Genomic DNA, 18,081 nt, shown 5'->3' on the forward strand with positions numbered 1-18,081 from the left:
CATAAGTCTTTTGACCTCTTCATGTCCTTCCATTATTTTGTACTCATTTATTAAGTTAAGTCTGTAGTTTGGTATATCCTCAAATAAAATTTATGTATGCACACTGAGGAAAATGTAGCCTCAATCATGAATGTGGGTTTGGATGCCACTGCCTACCACACAAGTAAGGAATTAATAATACCTATTTAAGAATGAGTGATGCTCATCTTTCTATTAGTAATGAAATAGAAATTATTTTCTTTAAGGTTTAATTGTCTGTTGCTTTTAACTGTGGCTGTGGCCAGGTCAAGTGACTGAATTTCCAAGCTGGCCTGCTGAAACTAACTCAGGTTCAAGTGTTACCTCCTCTAACAAGCAGGTTTTGATTTGGAAAACTGGAATAACTGTTCATGTTCTTTAGTACTTATGGCTTTACAAACAGGATTCCAAACAGAGGACAGTAATACCTTGAAATGAGTGAAGTTGTCCAAGGAGGCTGGGTTACCAGTATCGCCCTGCTGTGTTGCAGCCTGTGCTGGACTGTACCTTCAAAACCTCTTCATTAAGCCATATGTAATTCATATAAGGGATGTTATTTGTACGGTAGATGTGTTTGAGAAACTATTCCGGAAAAAAATTAACTTTAAGCTGTGATCCTAAAGAGCAAAACCATGAGTGTGCACGAATGGTGGGAAAATTACTTTTATTCTTACACAGCAGCACATGGCGCAAATGTGGTTGACAACACAATGTACTAAATACTGTGAAGTGATGAGTCTTGTGTGCATTCCAGTAGAGCTGTCATCCTTGGTTTTGGCTTAGTTGCATGTTGAGAAATCTGTTCTTAGTTGAATTGTGTATGGGATTCAGTCTTAGATATTGGTTACTGTTTGGATAGCTTTTTCTTCTATTCTGTTGTCACGTTGCAGTATCTCTAGGGAAAGACACCTGCCCTTAACCTACTCTTTTTGTTTCCTTTGAGAGTCTACAAAGGGAAATTCTGTAATTTGTATCTACTGCAGAGACACAACAAAAAACATAATTACGCTTGTGTTTTTAATTAACTACAAGTTAATAAGTAGTGCTTTAAGCTTAAAAAAAAATGAAGAAAAGCTGTAAGTGGGAAGCTGACTCCTGTAATAAGTGCAGTTAGAGAACAAGCAGAATCTGGTTGTGGTAATCTCAGCTAAGCAGAGGACGTGTTTTTCCCTGTTTGCCTATGATTTAAGCTGTGCTCTAAGAGCAGATTTATACAGTCAGTACCTTTGGCACTGGGAAGCCAGAACAGCTGCTTAACTGTGGTAGCTGTAGGTGCTTACCTTACAATAACTGGGGGGGGGGGGGGGTGTCATTATTAACGTTTGAGAGACCTCACTGTCATCAGTCTCCTCACATTCCTCAGGTAAGCCTAGGTTTTTTGAGTTTTAACAAAATGAAGACGTATAATGTAAAGATGTGTGAGATGTCTGCAGGTATTACTGTTTCAAACAAAATTTTGAGCTAATACATGTCGTCCTGTGCATTTCCAAAAGGTTCCCTGCCAACTGTGGTGAAGATGCACAATTTCTGTAGAATAGTCTGCTTTGCCTTCTTGACTAATCCTTGCAGTACCAGTGCACGCTAAAGATGGCTATCGATTTCCACAGCAGTCCTGTTAATATTACTTGGGACTGACTACCCCTGTAACTGTATGGACATGAGTAGATGAAACAGAACTTGTTGCTTCTCATTCTGCTCTTTGAAAAAGAAAGAAGGAAAGAAAAAACTTCATCCCAATTCCTTTTTTTCTAGAACAGATATATCCCACGTAAGCAGACTGAGAACAGATGGATGTAAACCACGCCTGCTGTGTATTTGTCCAGTTTAGGAAAAAGAATTTGGTGGTGTCACCTGGTACAAAAATAAACTGATGTGTTAGAAAATGGTCATATAAAAAAATTCTAGTGTTTCTCCTCAGAAGTCCTATTACATGCTGTATTTGTCACATTAGTAAACATTGCTTTCTGTAATGCTCTACATTTTTTACTTGTACATTTGATCACCTGTACTGACTGAGGACTGTTGTGTGGTAAATGCCAGCAACGGCTACCCAGAAGTCCCATGTTTAAGATCAGGCCCTTTATAGATATAGAAACTGCAAAATAGTAGTTCTTAATGCAGTGATATAGTAAACTTGCTTGGCTGCCCTCTGCTAAACCTTGCTTCATCCCTTTCTACTTCTGTGTCTATATATGTGCAGCATTAATATGCATGACTGAAGTTGCTTGCTCGGCTTGCTGTTCCAAAGGACTAAAATAAACCTGTGTGTGTCAAAGTGAGGGGGTGAATATAAATGCCAGAGGCAGTTGGGCTGTTTTAGTATCCTCATTTCCCCATTTCTGCATGTTTTGTGAGCTTGTGAATCCAAGTGTATTTTTCCAATAGCATGCTAAAACGTTCTTTACATATTTTTGCACAATTGGATAGAAAGGATGCAGAGCTGCATTTTCCGAAGGGTTTCTGTGGCAGAAGGGAACTTGAGTATAGTCACTTACCTTTAAAGACGTTAGTGTGGGGAAGAGCACTGGTAAATGCTTACATAAAAATAAACAGCCCTGTGGTTCTCTTCAGTTAAGCAGAACAAACTGCTCTTAAAATCTTTGTTGTAAAGTATGGCGTTAAAGGAGTGCATTAGCATAAAGGGATTTTAACTCTGTAAACAATAATGAAGATGTTCAGAATGTGTTCATATGGAAAAGTAACTTTTTGAGAAGTATTTTTGTCACGCTTGCAGTACAGAGACTTAACTCTGCAGTGCCCAAATGGGCTGTTATAGTCATGTAATCTGTGGATTAACATTTTTAGTCTAATTTATATAAATGTTCTCTTTTGTAGCTATTTTTATACCAGATTCTTCGTGGTTTGGCATACTGTCACAGGAGAAAGGTATTACATCGAGATTTGAAGCCACAAAATCTACTAATTAATGAGAAAGGAGAACTGAAGCTTGCAGACTTTGGTATGGCCTGAAATTATTCTGTAATAAATATTTTCTTCACTTGGCAAAAGAGAGATATCTTTCCTCTTAAAGGAAAGATGAGAACATTGGGTGTGTAGTGAATTTGTGCATTCTCAGATGGAAAATGAGAGTCAGCCTTTTACGCGATATTAGTAATCAAAGTAATAAGTGTATAGGTAATATTGTGGCTTGACTTGTGGTTTGCAACTATTCTTACAGCCTCCTTTGAATTTGATGCTTAGTCAGATCCCTGAGGTGGAGCTCAAGTTGCTTTTCCTAACGCTCCACAGTCACTCCAAAGCAGAGTAATCATGATGGGAGAGAGAAGGGGTCTGTCCATATACTAAATTGTCAGGTGTTACTCCGTCACTGATACACCAGGTTCCTTTGGGATTTCGAGTAGAGTGGGGCATTCACAGTTTCCCATTATCTTCTATGTCAGGAAGGTCCTTGGAAAGTTGTGCTACCGCTGTGTTTTCCCCTTGTGCGTGGATGAAAGTTACTCAGAAGATTGCATCTAACACGATAGACCTAAATTTTATTGAAGATATTACTGACAAACTGACAGTGTTAGGATGGAAAACCCCTGTTCATCCAACACTGATGTGGTCTGTTTCCACCGTTTCATTATTCATTTGTTGCCTTCTGCCTTTTGCAACATAATTCTCAAATGGAAATAGTGTGGAAGGGTTTTCACGGGGGGAGGACTGTCGTGGTTTAACCCCAGCCAGCAACTAAACACCACGCAGCCGCTCGCTCACTCCCCACCACCCAGTGGGATGGGGGAGAAAATCGGGAAAAGAAGCAAAACCCGTGGGTTGAGATAAGAACGGTTTAACAGAACAGAAAAGAAGAAACTAATAATGATAATGATAACACTAATAAAATGACAACAGCAATAATGAAAGGATTGGAATGTACAAATGATGCGCAGTGCAATTGCTCACCACCCGCCGACCGACACCCCGCCAGTCCCCGAGCGGCGAATCCCCGCCCCCACTTCCCAGTTCCTATACTGGATGGGACGTCCCATGGTATGGAATAGCCTGTTGGCCAGTTTGGGTCAGCTGCCCTGGCTGTGTCCTGTGCCAACTTCTTGTGCCCCTCCAGCTTTCTCGCTGGCTGGGCATGAGAAGCTGAAAAATCCTTGACTTTAGTCTAAACACTACTGAGCAACAACTAAAAACATCAGTGTTATCAACATTCTTCGCATACTGAACTCAAAACATAGCACCGTACCAGCTACTAGGAAGACAGTTAACTCTATCCTAGCTGAAACCAGGACAAGGAGTCATATTGATCTAATGCTTTGTTGTTTTAATGAAATTTATAGGAGTAAGCTGCACATGACTTTTTATTTCCCTTTTTATCAAGGATTGGCTAGAGCGAAGTCTGTTCCTACAAAGACCTATTCCAATGAAGTTGTCACGTTATGGTACAGACCACCTGATGTTCTCCTTGGATCTTCAGAGTATTCAACTCAAATTGACATGTGGTTTGTATAGCTTTGTCTAATTTAAATTTTTGTTTTCAGTCAAGTTGAAAAAATGTCAACTCTTTATTATTATATAGTAGCATTCAAGTACTCATCCTTTGAATTTTTGAAGCCTACAACTGAGTTAGATTTTTAGAGGAAGGACTGGCAGACAGGGAAGATGCTATTATTTCTCGCTGAAAATGCAGAGTACCTTTTTATTGCTTAGAGTAAGCAGGCATTAGGCCCACAGCGTTAGCAAAAAAACCAAACATGTTCTCCTAATGATGTGATAACGTGGCATTTTACTATGAACTTTAATACAATTGATAAACTTGACATCTGAAAGAAGAGCTTGTAATATAGCTATGACATAGGTTTTGTTTAGTCTTTCTTAGTTCTTTTGTTGTTATGTATCTTTGAAAACTATTTTTAATAGCAGCGTGTGGCTAACAACTAATTTAAGTTTGTTTTAGTTGAAGAGAAATCACAGAAGTCTTTAAGAGCTGAAAGCTTAAATTGTTGGATTGTTTCTGATTTGTCTTTTTCTCTGTTTTTATAAAGGGGCGTTGGATGCATATTTTTTGAAATGGCATCAGGAAGGCCTCTTTTTCCTGGTTCGACTGTTGAAGATGAACTACACTTAATTTTCAGACTTCTGGGTAAATGGATACTTTTAGCAGTGATGTTAATGCTACATGTTTGTTCTTCTAAGCACTTTTTCCACAAGAACTGTAGGTCTTTATCTATAAATAATGATATTTTATGTTGCATTATAATTAAGGTGAATGAGTGTATTCCTGATGATGAATGATTGAGCTGAGTGCACAGCTGAGTTTGTACAACATAAAACTCATTGACTGATTTTTTTTTTTTCTTCCTTTCTTTCCTGTTTAAATTACAGGATTAAATGCTTATTTATGTCAAAGTTGTTTCTTTACATTTTTTTAAGTTTAATTTGTTGCTTTTTTTAAATGCAGGAACCCCATGTCAAGAAACATGGCCAGGCATTTCTTCCAGTGATGAATTTAGAAACTACAACTTTCCTAAGTATAAACCACAACCCCTCATCAACCATGCACCAAGGTACTTTGTGTTTTATTGATAGAAAATATGCATCCCTGTGGCTTTGCATATTTGTAAATGTGAACATGTTTCCAACTACGGTATGCTACTGAATGCTGGAAAACTACACATTAGTTGTGTTATTGTGAGCAGACAGTAATGCAAAGCATAATCCTGGTTATCGCATAATATGCGATTACTTTGTCTAGTATCATTTAAGGTACCTCAGCTCCTTAATGACCTATAGAACTTTAAACTCCGATTAATAATGCCTGCATAGTAGGAGTACTCACACAGCACTTCCTAAATAACCCAAATTCTCTTCTGTTATATAATAGGCCCATTGTTAAAAAGGCAAGGTTTCCTTGAGCAGTCTCTTGAAATCATTCTAAAACCATTATGAGGAATTTGAAGGGTCTGCACAGTTATTATAAATAAACTTTATAACAAAGACCACAACGTTTTTTATTGACTCTGAAGAAAAAGATCTAACATTGTGTCCTTCTAGTAAATGAGTAGTGTTAGGCTTTAAAAAAAAAAAAAAGCTTTTTTGCTGAAATAGATGATCCAGGTCAATCTAGTAAATCACAATCTAAAGCTCAGGATTTGTCTGTCCCTGGTGTTTTCTACATAGTCTTGTTCTGAGGTGTTGGTACTTGTATGTATATACATTAACATGCAGAAAAGTTGTTTAGGTGAAAGCATTTCCATGTTTAATTAGGTTTGATATCATTTAGTGAAGTCAGTTTCTTTACAGATTTGCTTTTGTAAATATAGTTCAATAACTGTTTTAATTTTTTTAAAATATCTTTCTTTTTAGGTTAGACACAGAAGGAATTGAATTGATAGCGAAGTTCCTTCAAGTAAGATGTGTTTTGTGGCTATACTTTATAAAAGTGCAAGTTTAGAGTTTTAATATACTATTTACAAAATGTATTAGAAGCTATAGTATCTGTTAGATCTATCTCAAAGTGGAATATGCAGCTGAATCTGTAGTGGATGACAGATTTGGGAAGAATGACAGTTTTGGGAAGCCTGTGTACTGTAAGAATTTAAAACCTGATGTTTAATTTTTTTTTTTTCCAGAAATTATTTCTTCTCTCACTACTTTTTGTAAAAATAGAATTGATTCTATGTTAGCAGTTCCCTGAAAAAACTAAATCTCTGGTGAAATATGGTATTAAACCAGAACTTTTAAACACAAATATTAAATTTCTGTAACGATGAACTTAGCTTACTACTAGAGAAGCAGTTACTAAGGTGTAATATTACCCTTTGATCTTGCAAAGTGTATTCAAAAGGTAAAGTGGTATGCGGGTTTAATCTTTTCATCTGTATTAAAAATGAGCCAGAAGCAAGAAGAGGGGAAGCAAGATGGAAGGCCAACTCTTAAGTCTTCGAGTAGATGCAGAAGCACTGTAACTTCAGTGTTAAAAATTCTTAGTACGTAAGGTAGAGAGCAGTATGATTTAAATTCTACATCAGGTCTTCATCTATTTACACATTGTGTCAGAACAGTACTTGCAGTCCTTGTTTGGACTTTGTTCTTATTTGTATACAGCTTTTTAAATGTCGGCATCTTTGTCCAAATGTGCACATACGCCAAGCAGGAGACGTTTGAGCACAGATGGAAGACCATGTTGTCTGAAGTTCCATTTTATGCAAAATGCTGCAGTGTAGGCCATCGAATTAGAAGACTTTTTTTGATCTCATGTAGTAGCATTTCATTGCAATTTAATATTAGAACATAATGTAGACAGAAGTCTGTCATCTAATCATTGTTACGTCTATAAATAAAGATTAAGTATATTTTTGACTTGCATCCATTTACAGCAGTTATTTCGACTATTTCAGCAATCTTGTTATATGTTGTTAATACTGATTTAGATAGCATATGTTAGATTTTCATGTGTGAGATAAAAGTAATGAAAATAAGTTTGTCCTAGTGAGTTGGTGAGAAATATTGAGCAAGTAGAACTCTATTTCTCCCTTTGATGAAATCACTTGATGCAAAGAGATTTTAATAAAAACAGCTCACTTTTATCCTTTTATGTTAATAGTATGAATCGAAGAAGAGAATTTCAGCAGAAGAGGCCATGAAACATGCATACTTCAGAAGTCTTGGAACAAGAATACACACTTTGCCTGAAAGTAAGAGGAGTAGTAAAGTAGCAGAGTATTGTTAAGATGGTACATTAAAGCTAAGTACATTGCTTAAGGAAAAACCCTCAGATCTAATCTATTAAAGAAGTCTGGTATATACTGACTTAAATATTTGGGAATAGGAAACATTTTTTTATCTAAACTGTATGATTAACAATAGAACTTTGTTCAATAAAGCATAGTTATGTTTGGGTATGAATGAATTTCTTTGTTACATTCCAGGTGTTTCAATATTCAGTCTAAAAGAGATTCAACTGCAAAAAGACCCTGGCTTTCGAAATTCCACTTACCCAGAGACAGGTATGGAAAGCTCAGTATTTTCTCATATCTGCAAATGGAATGCTGTGCCAGAGACATTTGGAACTGAAAAATACTTTGTTAAATTGGTCTGTGTGAATGTACTGAAACAAATATCAGGAATTATTTGCTCAGATTCCTGTAGAGACATAGAAGGTAAATGCACAGAAGGAGGTAAGTTTTACTAGAACGGGCAGAGGGACTATTAATACGAGAACATCGTGGTGTTTCAAACCATTACTGTGTGGGTGTTGAATGGTAGCAGTGTGGAAAAAATTGCAGTAAGTGCAGTTGAAAGAAAGATGCTGATACTGGTTTAAGCACAAAGGATATTCTCTCGAAATAGACAGAAGATACAGATAATAACTGAATATTCTGTTGTGCGAATACTTCAGTTTCTTACCATGGTCCGTGTTCTGTTGTAGGACATGGGAAGAACAGAAGGCAGAGCATGCTTTTTTAAAGTGGGCGATGCAGAGTCAAGCCCAAGCCTATCCTATCGATCAAGGACTCGGATCTGAAGGCAGTGCTCTCTGTTGGTGGACTTGGAATCGCAGTTTGTCTACACTGTCCTCTTCACAGTGGAGTCTTTTTATTTCCAACCTGCAGATTATGTTTTTATATTTGTTGTCACAGTGTGACAATTTTTTGTACAGTTGGTTTTAAGGTCTCCTCTGCCACTAGAGCCAGTAGGTTACAGCTGTTGATGTAACTGTAGCTGCAATTTTTGTGCAGGACTGAGAAACACAGTGCATTATTTATTGCGGAATCATTGCTGCTAAATAACTACTGTCTGTATAGTTAACACAACAGTTCCATGCCTGAAGAAGTTGCAATGGCTTTATAATATGTGAATGCATCTGTTTCTCTTCATAAAATGTTCTACTGCTGCGGGGTTTTTTTGTATTTCTTAAACTGCAGTGTTTTCTGGAATGTAAACATAGCTTTGCTTGGCTATAGGTGAACCATCTTTAATGCTCTAAGTTCATGGCACTTAATTCCTTATTTAACATTGGAAGTATGTGTTGAAATAGTTGAAAAATTATAATGCATATTATGTTTTTGAAAAGCACATGGTGTGAAAGTTGATTCAAACAAGTGAACAGTAACTATTATTTGCTCTCGGATCCTATGTTACTTATTGATAAATCAGAGCATGGAGACGGGATGATAAGTTTTGTCAGGCTTACTCCAGCATAAGATATTTGCACATTATTGTGCATATGGGGCCTGCAGAAGCAATGACTTGCGGAAGCAATGACTTTTTTACCTTGTTTTTAACTTAGAAATACAAATAGTAAAAAGGAGATTCATAATACGTTGGACCCTGGCTTACTTTTGAAATTTAGAATTTCATTACAGAGGAACATTACAAGAACATGGGAATGATGTCACACTTTTCCCACCTTGTTGCTCTCCGATTTGTGCATTATTCACTTGAAATCAACTGGAAAGATGCAAGTTTGTACTTGATAAGAACTCACTATACTACAGAGCTTTTACAATGGGAACTTAGAGAGTTTTTCAGATCTTAGATGTTATCTGTTTACCAGAGATAGTAAACATGTTACTACTATGCTTATGCATCTCAGTGAGTATCATAAGTACACCCTTGGTGATGGTTACAGTATTTTTAAGCATTTGTGTTCACCTTTATGAACCTATTTGTTTAGTGCATCTTAAAGAGACTGTAAATCTTTATTGGTATATTTTGAAATGGTCATGTAAATCTTTGGCTGGTATATCATGAAAATAGTCATAGGTAACTTAATTTTTCCTGACATTCACTGTAAAACATTCAGGGGTCCTACCATTTCTGTTCAGGAAATCTTGTAGTTTATTGTTATTTAACAGTATTAAGTGAATTTTTGTATATTTCATTTTAACTTTATTTGTGAATAGTGATTGTGGCATGTTTGGGGGTGTTTTATTAATATTTCATTGATACTGGTAAATTTGAATTGGGATTTTTTTTTTTTTTTTTTTTTCCTGGAAGAGAGAAATTCATATGTAACAGTGACTGTTGGACCACTACTGCTTTTCAGCATTTGTAAACCGGTTTTACGTTAAATCTTGTAGACCTAACAAACTGCTGTTATTTCTAACTGACCGACCTGTATTAATATTGTACTTTTGAAAGTATAAATATTATGTGGAATTCTTTGGTTTTGTTTTGAAATTTATAATAACAAAGGCCCTGTGTTGTTAAAAATACAGACTAAGTGAACTTGCAGTTCTTGGGGCATTGTTGGAAATGTTTAGTTAGATCTGCGTGTTGTGGGAGTCATCGGTTTTAACTTTGGCCACTTGTTAGTTCAACGCGGGAGTAGTGGCAGTGAAAAGTAATGCGACTTGGCCGCGACGGAGGCCGTTCAGGATTTTATCGTAAACATGGTCCACAGTCTAATTATTGGCAAGCAAGTCCTGCGTGTCACACGGTATCAGAAGTCTTGCCTGGGTCTAGGAGCGTAATAACATCTCTTGGATATGTGCGTGGGTCTCCCACTGATAGCAGCGGGAGCGTTGTGTGTGTGTCAGAGGCAGATTTGGCACTGATGGAAAAAGCTTTGTCCTGAAATAGTTGTTATATATTTTTTTATAGTTGCTATGGATCTGATCTAGATTTTATACTGATGAACTTTGTAGGAAAACGTTGTAGACGTGATGGTGTTGAAGAAAGAAGTATCAGAAAAACATCTCCTTTTTTTACAAAAGTAGTGAAGATATAGAGTAAATGTTCACTGTGGATAAACGTGGGATTTAGCATTTCTAGAACAGTAATACTTTATAGGTCATAAAAGAACAAGTAATAATGTGACACTAATGAGTAAAGGACTTAAAGGTTTAACTGGTAAAATGAAGTGCATTAACAGATTTATAAAAGGGATCAGCTGCAGCTAACAAAAGGAGGTTTCCATTTTAAGTAGGAATTCAGCTTTTTTATTACAGATGAAAAGATCTTCCATAAAATTAAAGCGCTCTGTTTATAAAGAGATTTTTCTAAGGACCTGCAAGTGAATCGGTTTGCTTCATTAGGAGGTAGCTTTAAAGAATGTATTTCTTAAGAAACTTGGCATCTGTGGTCGAGCTGGTTTCTTTCTTTCTTTTAATTGTCTGTAATTGAAATTCCTGCATCAGCAGACAGTTCTGTGGCAGCTGCCTGCTTGGGGCAGTAGTCAGCGAGTCTGAAGTCGCTGGGCATTTCTCTGACATCCTTTTTGCGCAGTTCAGTGTTCTGCCTCCTCTCTGACAGCATCGGGTCCCTGAGAACCGTAGGCAGTGTCGGCCTTTTGGGGAGAAGACCTCAACTGTGACGAAAAATAAGCAGATAGTCACTAAAAATGGATGACTTTGACGATTCGGTACGAGAGCCTTTGCTTGAAGATGAACGATCAGTTAACGAGAAATGGCCTGCAAGTTGTTGCGGATGAAGTAATTCTTTTTAGAAGATCCCCGGCGTATCCCATCGACGCCGGGGTAGGAATGCCAAGGTGCGTGTACAGGCGCGTGTAGGAGTGAGGTGGGCTTGAAGACAGGGAAGAGGCAGGTGGGGGTGAGGCTGCGTTGCACACGCAGGTGAAGGACGAAGGGGAGCGCGGGCGGGGGGGACGGCGATTTACGGGACGGGACAGACGGGGAGATTGAAGGGGCAGACCAGCTGCTCGGCAATGCTCTAGCGGAACCTGCATCTCAACACAGCTCTGTTATTTTTGTGCTGCTTTACTACAGCGTTAAGTAGCCAGAGTGTATCCCTGAATTGGGCAATAAAAGTTAAAATAAACAATTATTAAAGAATCTACATACTTTGTATTTGTAAATCATTTGAAAAAGTGCAAGGTAGCATTCTCTGGGCCGCTTGCTTGTTGTTTGCGCACGAGTTTTTCAATGTAATAAAGGTATGTTGTTTCTGTTTTGCAATATGAAGATGGAACTAAGGTTAAGAATACATTCGGTTATTGAGGACAAAATATATGAAGGGTATGTTGTAAATATCCCCAAGCCAAGTATCATAAACCCAGGAAATACATGGAATTAAGGTCAGGGTTGAAAGAAATCCAAACAAATTACGGCATGGAAATGCACAGCTATAGCACATAGTGACACGGAAGAAAAAGTGGAATTTACCTTGTCTGTGACTGTGCGTGGTCACAGGTATGGGATCATTTTGTCTGGTCACTAACAGACAGAGTTGAAATAATTCGTGCACCTTGTTAGCACGTTTCAATACCTTTTTTCCCTTAGTAAAGTTTGGCTTTGAAACAAATGCAACATTTCTATGAAATTTCTTAATTTTGGGGGGGAACTTGAATGCTTACTTTTTACAGATTATTTTTATTTTTTCATTTCAGAGACTGGGCTGTTAGAGATTCAGTGCTACTGTTTGGCCTATGTGTGGGTCAGCAACATCCATGTATCTCGCCAACATCCATGTCAGACCAATTTAAGAGATTGACAAGATAACAAGTATAAATTATAGAACATAAAGGAAGCACTGTACAAGCGTTTAGCTAATTGGTACGTTGTAAAGTAAGCTCTGGCTGTACAGATAGGATGATTCTGAAAAGTATAAAAGCCAAGTGGATACCTGGGCTTTGTAATTCATACCATACAGCCTTTTCATCTGTGGAGTTCAGCTGCACAGAAATCACACTCTTGTTCTAGGCCCCAGTGGAAATTCGTGTTGTCAGAACTGGGATTAGAATTTAGCTATTCTAGATTTTTTTTTTAATCTTTTATATGTGATTTTCACTGGGCTGTACTGTGCCTCTCTCTTTCAGTGGAAAAATGTGTACATGACAATTTTCCATTATTTTCACGTTTTCTAAAATCCCATAACTCACATAAGTTCTGTAATATTTGAGCCAACTTAAACTGTGAATGCACGCATATGCACATACTTACTGTTGTAAATAACTGCTTAATTTATTGTCCTGGCTGCATCCTCCAAAATCACTTAAGAAGCAGGCCTGCCTGAGCAGATTGCTTTTATGGTCCCCCTAATGAAATATGAGTGTCGTTCAGCTCAGATGCCATGCCATACCTTGAATCACATTTTTCCCCGGAGAGCTATGAAGTTCCTTCATTCGCTGCAGCGCAATCTTCTTGCGGATGGACTTGCCATCGCTGCGGATTGCAGACCGGGGAGAAAGCTCGTCCCTGTCCCCCCTCCAACGTGCTCTTGCGGAGCAGCTCCCTCCAGGCCCCCCGCGGCAGCGTTGGCATCGCCTGCTCCTCCTCTTTCACACCCTGAGCTTGTTTTTTCAAAGACTTTTCTTTCCCCTCTTCCACGTCCTTCTCCTTAATTTGCAGGAGGCGGCAGCTGGCCTGGAGCCATGTTAGGAATAATTAAGGTTACGTTTATCCATTCACACTTCTTGCAGAGTGAACATGAACTGATGGGAATCTTTCAAGAAAAAAACCCCAACATATCCTACCATCCTCTCTTCTAGGATGCCTTTCTACAAATACCTCACCCACCCACCCGAGGCAGGCCACGATGCTGATTGCTCCAGAGTCCTTGCTTCAGGTTCATTCTCCTTTTTTCATTGAAATAAATTTATACTCCTCCTCACTAATGCTGTCAATCTCTTTGACCTCAAGAAATAGGTTTGTACTCCGTCTGTGTAGGCAGAGCACTCGTGTATTAATTGGTAAGAGCAGTTACAGTTTGGGGCTAAAAGGGATTTCAAAAGTTGTAGTTTTCTGATGACTTTGTAGAGGTATTCTTAAATCTGAGTGACCTGTGTTTGTTTATCCTACAGGATATAGAGACAGTCGCAAGAAGGGAACAGCGATGTCCTTTCGTAAAAGACTACCTGTACTTACCGTGCCTTTTCTAAATTCATTTGGTGGCCATGATGGCTTCTGAAGATGCTTCCTGTAGGCACAAGACCATACAGCCTCTTACTGTAGAGAGACTTGTTCTGTTAAAATTAAATGCTCTAGTCTGTTTTCAGGGACCATCTCCCCTTTAAACAGTCATCTTGTTGACAGTTCGTTACTTCTTTGGTAGGTATTTCCAGGCTGGCAAGTGCCTGTCTGATGAGACGAGTTTTATTCAGACAGAACAAATTGTTCTTTGTTGATGTCATGGACGCGTGTCAAATCTTTCTTTTTATGTAGCTTGTTATCGCCCATCACTCTTTTCCCCACCTTGATAGTTTTCTTTAGAACTGAAGCCACTTAACCTGTGCCAGGGCAGAAGATGTGTGCAATCTCTTGGCAAAGCTACCCAGTAGCTGTGGCCGTACCGGTGGATATTTATTTTTCTGAAAAAACAATGTAAAGGTAAGCCAACAATAGCCTGATCATGCACCCAGCCTATAAAATATTGAAAACTTTTTGTATATTGCTGAAGCGTGAATAAAGCGTCAATCTATCCAAAAAATCCCTCAAGTATGATCAAATCGCAATTACTACCAAGAATATTGAAGAGAGAGTAACTCCTGTTTTGTTCCCCAGGATTGTTGGCTTGGAGCGTTCCATGCCAGAAATATTGACGCTTTCACAGTATTTATTTTAAAAACATTTATTTGATTTTTTCTCTACAGTTAAAAAGATATCTGTTAATAAAACTCAATAGAAAATTACCAATAGAATGTTTTCTTTGAAGCATAAGGCATAACAACAGTCTAGTGTTTTAGGTTAAGTGTTGGACTTGAGAGGCTGGACTTTATTTGTATAAATTCTTCCCAGTAGGAAGAATTTTTGTTCCACAGTACTGACCAATTTGGAAGGCAGATTTGATTTTGACAACCTTTTTTTTTTTTTTTTTTTTGATTGAAAAGTCAACTAGCAAAAGAAGATGTGTTCTATTACGATTTTTTTATTCTCTCAAAAGATGAGAAGACAGCACTACTGTACTGTTTCTGGGTGTGTTAAGTTTTATTGGATTCTCTCAGATCCTTTACAGTAATTTGTTGAGAGATTTTTATTTTTTTTTTCCCAGAATTGTTTTTCTTTTAAAGATAGCAGAAAATAGCAAAGTCACTCAAGGGGCAGGAGGGTGGGAGGGGAGGCGTGGGTGTGTGTGCGCTGAGGTGTGGTGAGCCTTTTGAAAAGAAAAAAATCTGCCTTATTATTAGTAAGACCTTGGAAGAAACAAAATCACGAGCATCTGGGTGCTTTTCCTTTTAAGAATCTCTTCTCTGTCACACACTCCCACCTCTTGTGTTCATCTGGTTTTTTTGCAGTGTGGTATTCAATACTTATTAAGTTGAAGACCAAATTTTCTTGAGTATCTCTCTTGAGTTGTTAAACTCCTAGTGAGAGACACTTCATCTCTATGCCTTGTTCTCCCATTAGCTATACTGGAGTATACAAGGCGAGACTACTGAAGTAGGCATTCATGCTTTTTTAAAAAAGAGACGAGAGTTGCCTCTAGAGTGCGAGTAATTGCCTCTCTGTAACATGGTTACTGAAAAATATTCCATGTACCTGGGAGGAATCCCTTGAAAGCGAAACGTTTGATCTGCAAGCCCTTGTGATTTATCTCCACTAGGCTAGTCCATCCCAGCAGTTACATGCTGCCTTCCAACCTGTTCTGATTTTACTTCATATAAAGTTTCCCTGCACTCATAAATTTTGCGTAGGTCCATCTTCTGGTTTTGACTCTGTGGGGTGGTATCTCTTTTTGCTCTTAAGACGCTGAATCAAGCGAATGACTTCCCATACGTTTCATTCTCTTTCCTTACATCTTGCATCTAATTGCTCTGTTTATCAGCACTGGTACTTCATAGAGATACAGCAGCTTTTTATCCTGTTAATTACTGCGAGTGAAACTGAGGAGTCATTTTTGGTTGTGCAACTCAGGAGCCTGAGGAAAATTCCTGCTGTCTTTTGTCAGACTACCTCTGCCCCAAAAATGGCTTTTCAACATCAGAACTGCATTAATAAAATGTTTATTTAGCACCTTTCAGGTTGAAGGATCCAAAAGCACTTTACAATTAACTACACACATCATCACTGAAATGCATCCAAGCAGAAAATCAGCAGACAACTCACTGCATAAATTTCAAGAAGAACAGACTTTTGGCCAGCCGCTTGGCCAGAAAGGAAAGTAGAAGCTTTTAATGACCTGTAGCCAACAGGATTCTGATTTTGGTTTGGTTTTTGAAGGTCTCCTCTGAAAAACCTACATGGTAAAGCTGCATTCAACCCACTTTAGCCGCCTCAGAAAACTGAAGATTTGCATCGGCCTTGCCAAGATTAGAATCTGTGGTGCCAGGGAGTCTAGCCTAATCCTAACCTGACATTTAGATGACTAAGCCATCACCTCAAGGTAGAGGACATACCCAGTAAATTCAAGTTGCAAGTATATAGTAACACAGTGCTGTTTTTTAATCCAGAATTCAGATGTTTATACATAAACATCCCACATGTACAGTATGCCTCTTCACAAGCACCAGGCATTAATTTACAGTCCTGTAACTTTTCCAGCTTTGGGGGAAGGGGAAATGCGACCTTCTGAGCTTTAGTAGCTAGAATAATCTTTCTAGGGAAATAGTAGAAGGCACTTGGCACGACTGAACAAAGCACCTGGAAATTCTCTTATCGGGAATGATCCTCATTCCCTGGGAGGACAGAGATTACCTGCAGTCTTTCCAGCTGTACTGTTGACAGTTCGTAAGAAATATATGCCAAATAAATTCTGAGCAAGGTCTCCTTTTCTACAGAAGTATCCTCAAATGCTGGAAATCTCACGACTATACACAGCCCCGTTCCTCCCTGTTGCAAGTCAACAGAAGAACTTGGGCGTAAATGTGTAAATGTGGCTTTGTTACTCCTAAATGCATCTCCTGACTGTAATGTTGATTACGTTTTTCACTTCAGCAAAGAAAAATTATAAGGCTATTTTTATACAATTTGAAAGCACTTAATACAAAGTTACATGAATACATTGCATCATATGGCCTATCCGTGGAGAAAATACTGAAATACTACCATAGGGCTGTTCAATACTAGTTTTTTCTTTCAACTTTTTATCTTAATACTAGAAAATATATAAATCATTTACATGACATTATGCAAAAGAAGGCACAGCCGGTTATAGTTTACACAAGCACAATGCATAATATGCAGGAAAAGGGATTAAAAAGAAGCTTCACATCCTTATTAGATACATTGTTGCAAACCATTAAGAAAAGTACTTCATCAACAACAGAAGTGTTCAACACTTGAGAGCTATGATATAAAAAAAATTATAATTCATTTAATGCAAAACAGATTTATATATACTTTTATATATAAACACTGTTTAAAAATGCTAACATAATAAAAGTAGATTATCCATGTAATGAAAAGTGCAAACCAAAGTAATAGAGGGTTTCACAATGTCCTTCTCATGACACAGGAAAAACTAGCCCATAGGAATGAAGTGTTAAATCCACCAATAAGTCCTTGGCGTGATGAGGCATCATCAGGATTTCTGAGCGTTTGGAGAAAGCAGTACTGGAGAAGAGGCTCCGTCCAGACTGGGGAGTGGCACTGGTATGTGACCATTTAGCAAAGTTGGAAACTGTAAGAGGCCAAAAGGTAAAAATTACTCTTTATCTCAAAGCATTCAGCCCAGAAGCACATGCATTTAGCATCAGCAACCGACTCCAGATGTTTCCAAGACTTGTCATTTCTGTACAGTAAGATACATACCAAGTGTCTGCCTCAGCCATTAGGAATGTAAAATAGAGGATGAAACCTGAATACCTTGTAAATGTATGGGGATGTATAAATCTATTATTGGCTATATTTCAGACCGAAGTTCACATAACAATACATTTATCATCACCCTGGGAAAGCGAATGCTGTAGAGAAATCTTTGCCATCTATTCTGCTTCCAGATACTAATTAAAATACGTCCTTTTTGTCTGCCCTTCATAAAAGCTAAGCAGGAAAGAGCTTTGCAAAAGTGAAAGTCAAGATGTAGTTTTAGGGCAGAAAAAGTACAATGGTGAATACAAAGCATGGGGAAAATTACTCTCGAGTAATTACAGTTTCTCTCTGTATTCACTAAGAACCCATAAACTAGCTACGCTGGATCATTCAGTACGTGAAGCAGAATACATTGTCATTTAGTGTTAACCTCCTCCTCCTGAAATACTGTGCAAAA

At 38.0% G+C, this 18,081-nt stretch overlaps 2 protein-coding genes across 9 annotated transcripts in view; one reads left to right on the forward strand and one right to left on the reverse strand.

The window, feature by feature from the left end:
* Positions 1-11,775, forward strand: part of CDK17 (cyclin dependent kinase 17) — a 95,661-nt gene extending 83,886 nt beyond the window's left edge. For all 8 annotated transcript variants that reach the window (XM_052774220.1, XM_052774225.1, XM_052774224.1 and 5 more), the window contains 8 exons: positions 2,854-2,977; positions 4,352-4,472; positions 5,016-5,113; positions 5,432-5,537; positions 6,337-6,379; positions 7,577-7,667; positions 7,902-7,979; positions 8,402-11,775. In XM_052774220.1, coding sequence (XP_052630180.1) covers positions 2,854-2,977; positions 4,352-4,472; positions 5,016-5,113; positions 5,432-5,537; positions 6,337-6,379; positions 7,577-7,667; positions 7,902-7,979; positions 8,402-8,439 — 699 coding nt within the window. In that variant the 3' untranslated portion in view covers positions 8,440-11,775. The remainder of the gene's footprint in view (positions 1-2,853; positions 2,978-4,351; positions 4,473-5,015; positions 5,114-5,431; positions 5,538-6,336; positions 6,380-7,576; positions 7,668-7,901; positions 7,980-8,401) is intronic.
* Positions 11,776-15,861: 4,086 nt separating this feature from the next.
* The window catches only part of ELK3 (ETS transcription factor ELK3), a 39,625-nt gene continuing 37,405 nt past the window's right edge, over positions 15,862-18,081 (reverse strand). Inside the window, exon 5 of the mRNA XM_052774641.1 lies at positions 15,862-17,493. Coding sequence (XP_052630601.1) covers positions 17,395-17,493 — 99 coding nt within the window. The 3' untranslated portion in view covers positions 15,862-17,394. The remainder of the gene's footprint in view (positions 17,494-18,081) is intronic.

Source organism: Harpia harpyja, chromosome 23 (genome assembly GCF_026419915.1).
Source record: "Harpia harpyja isolate bHarHar1 chromosome 23, bHarHar1 primary haplotype, whole genome shotgun sequence".
NCBI classification, from domain to species: Eukaryota; Metazoa; Chordata; class Aves; order Accipitriformes; family Accipitridae; genus Harpia; species Harpia harpyja.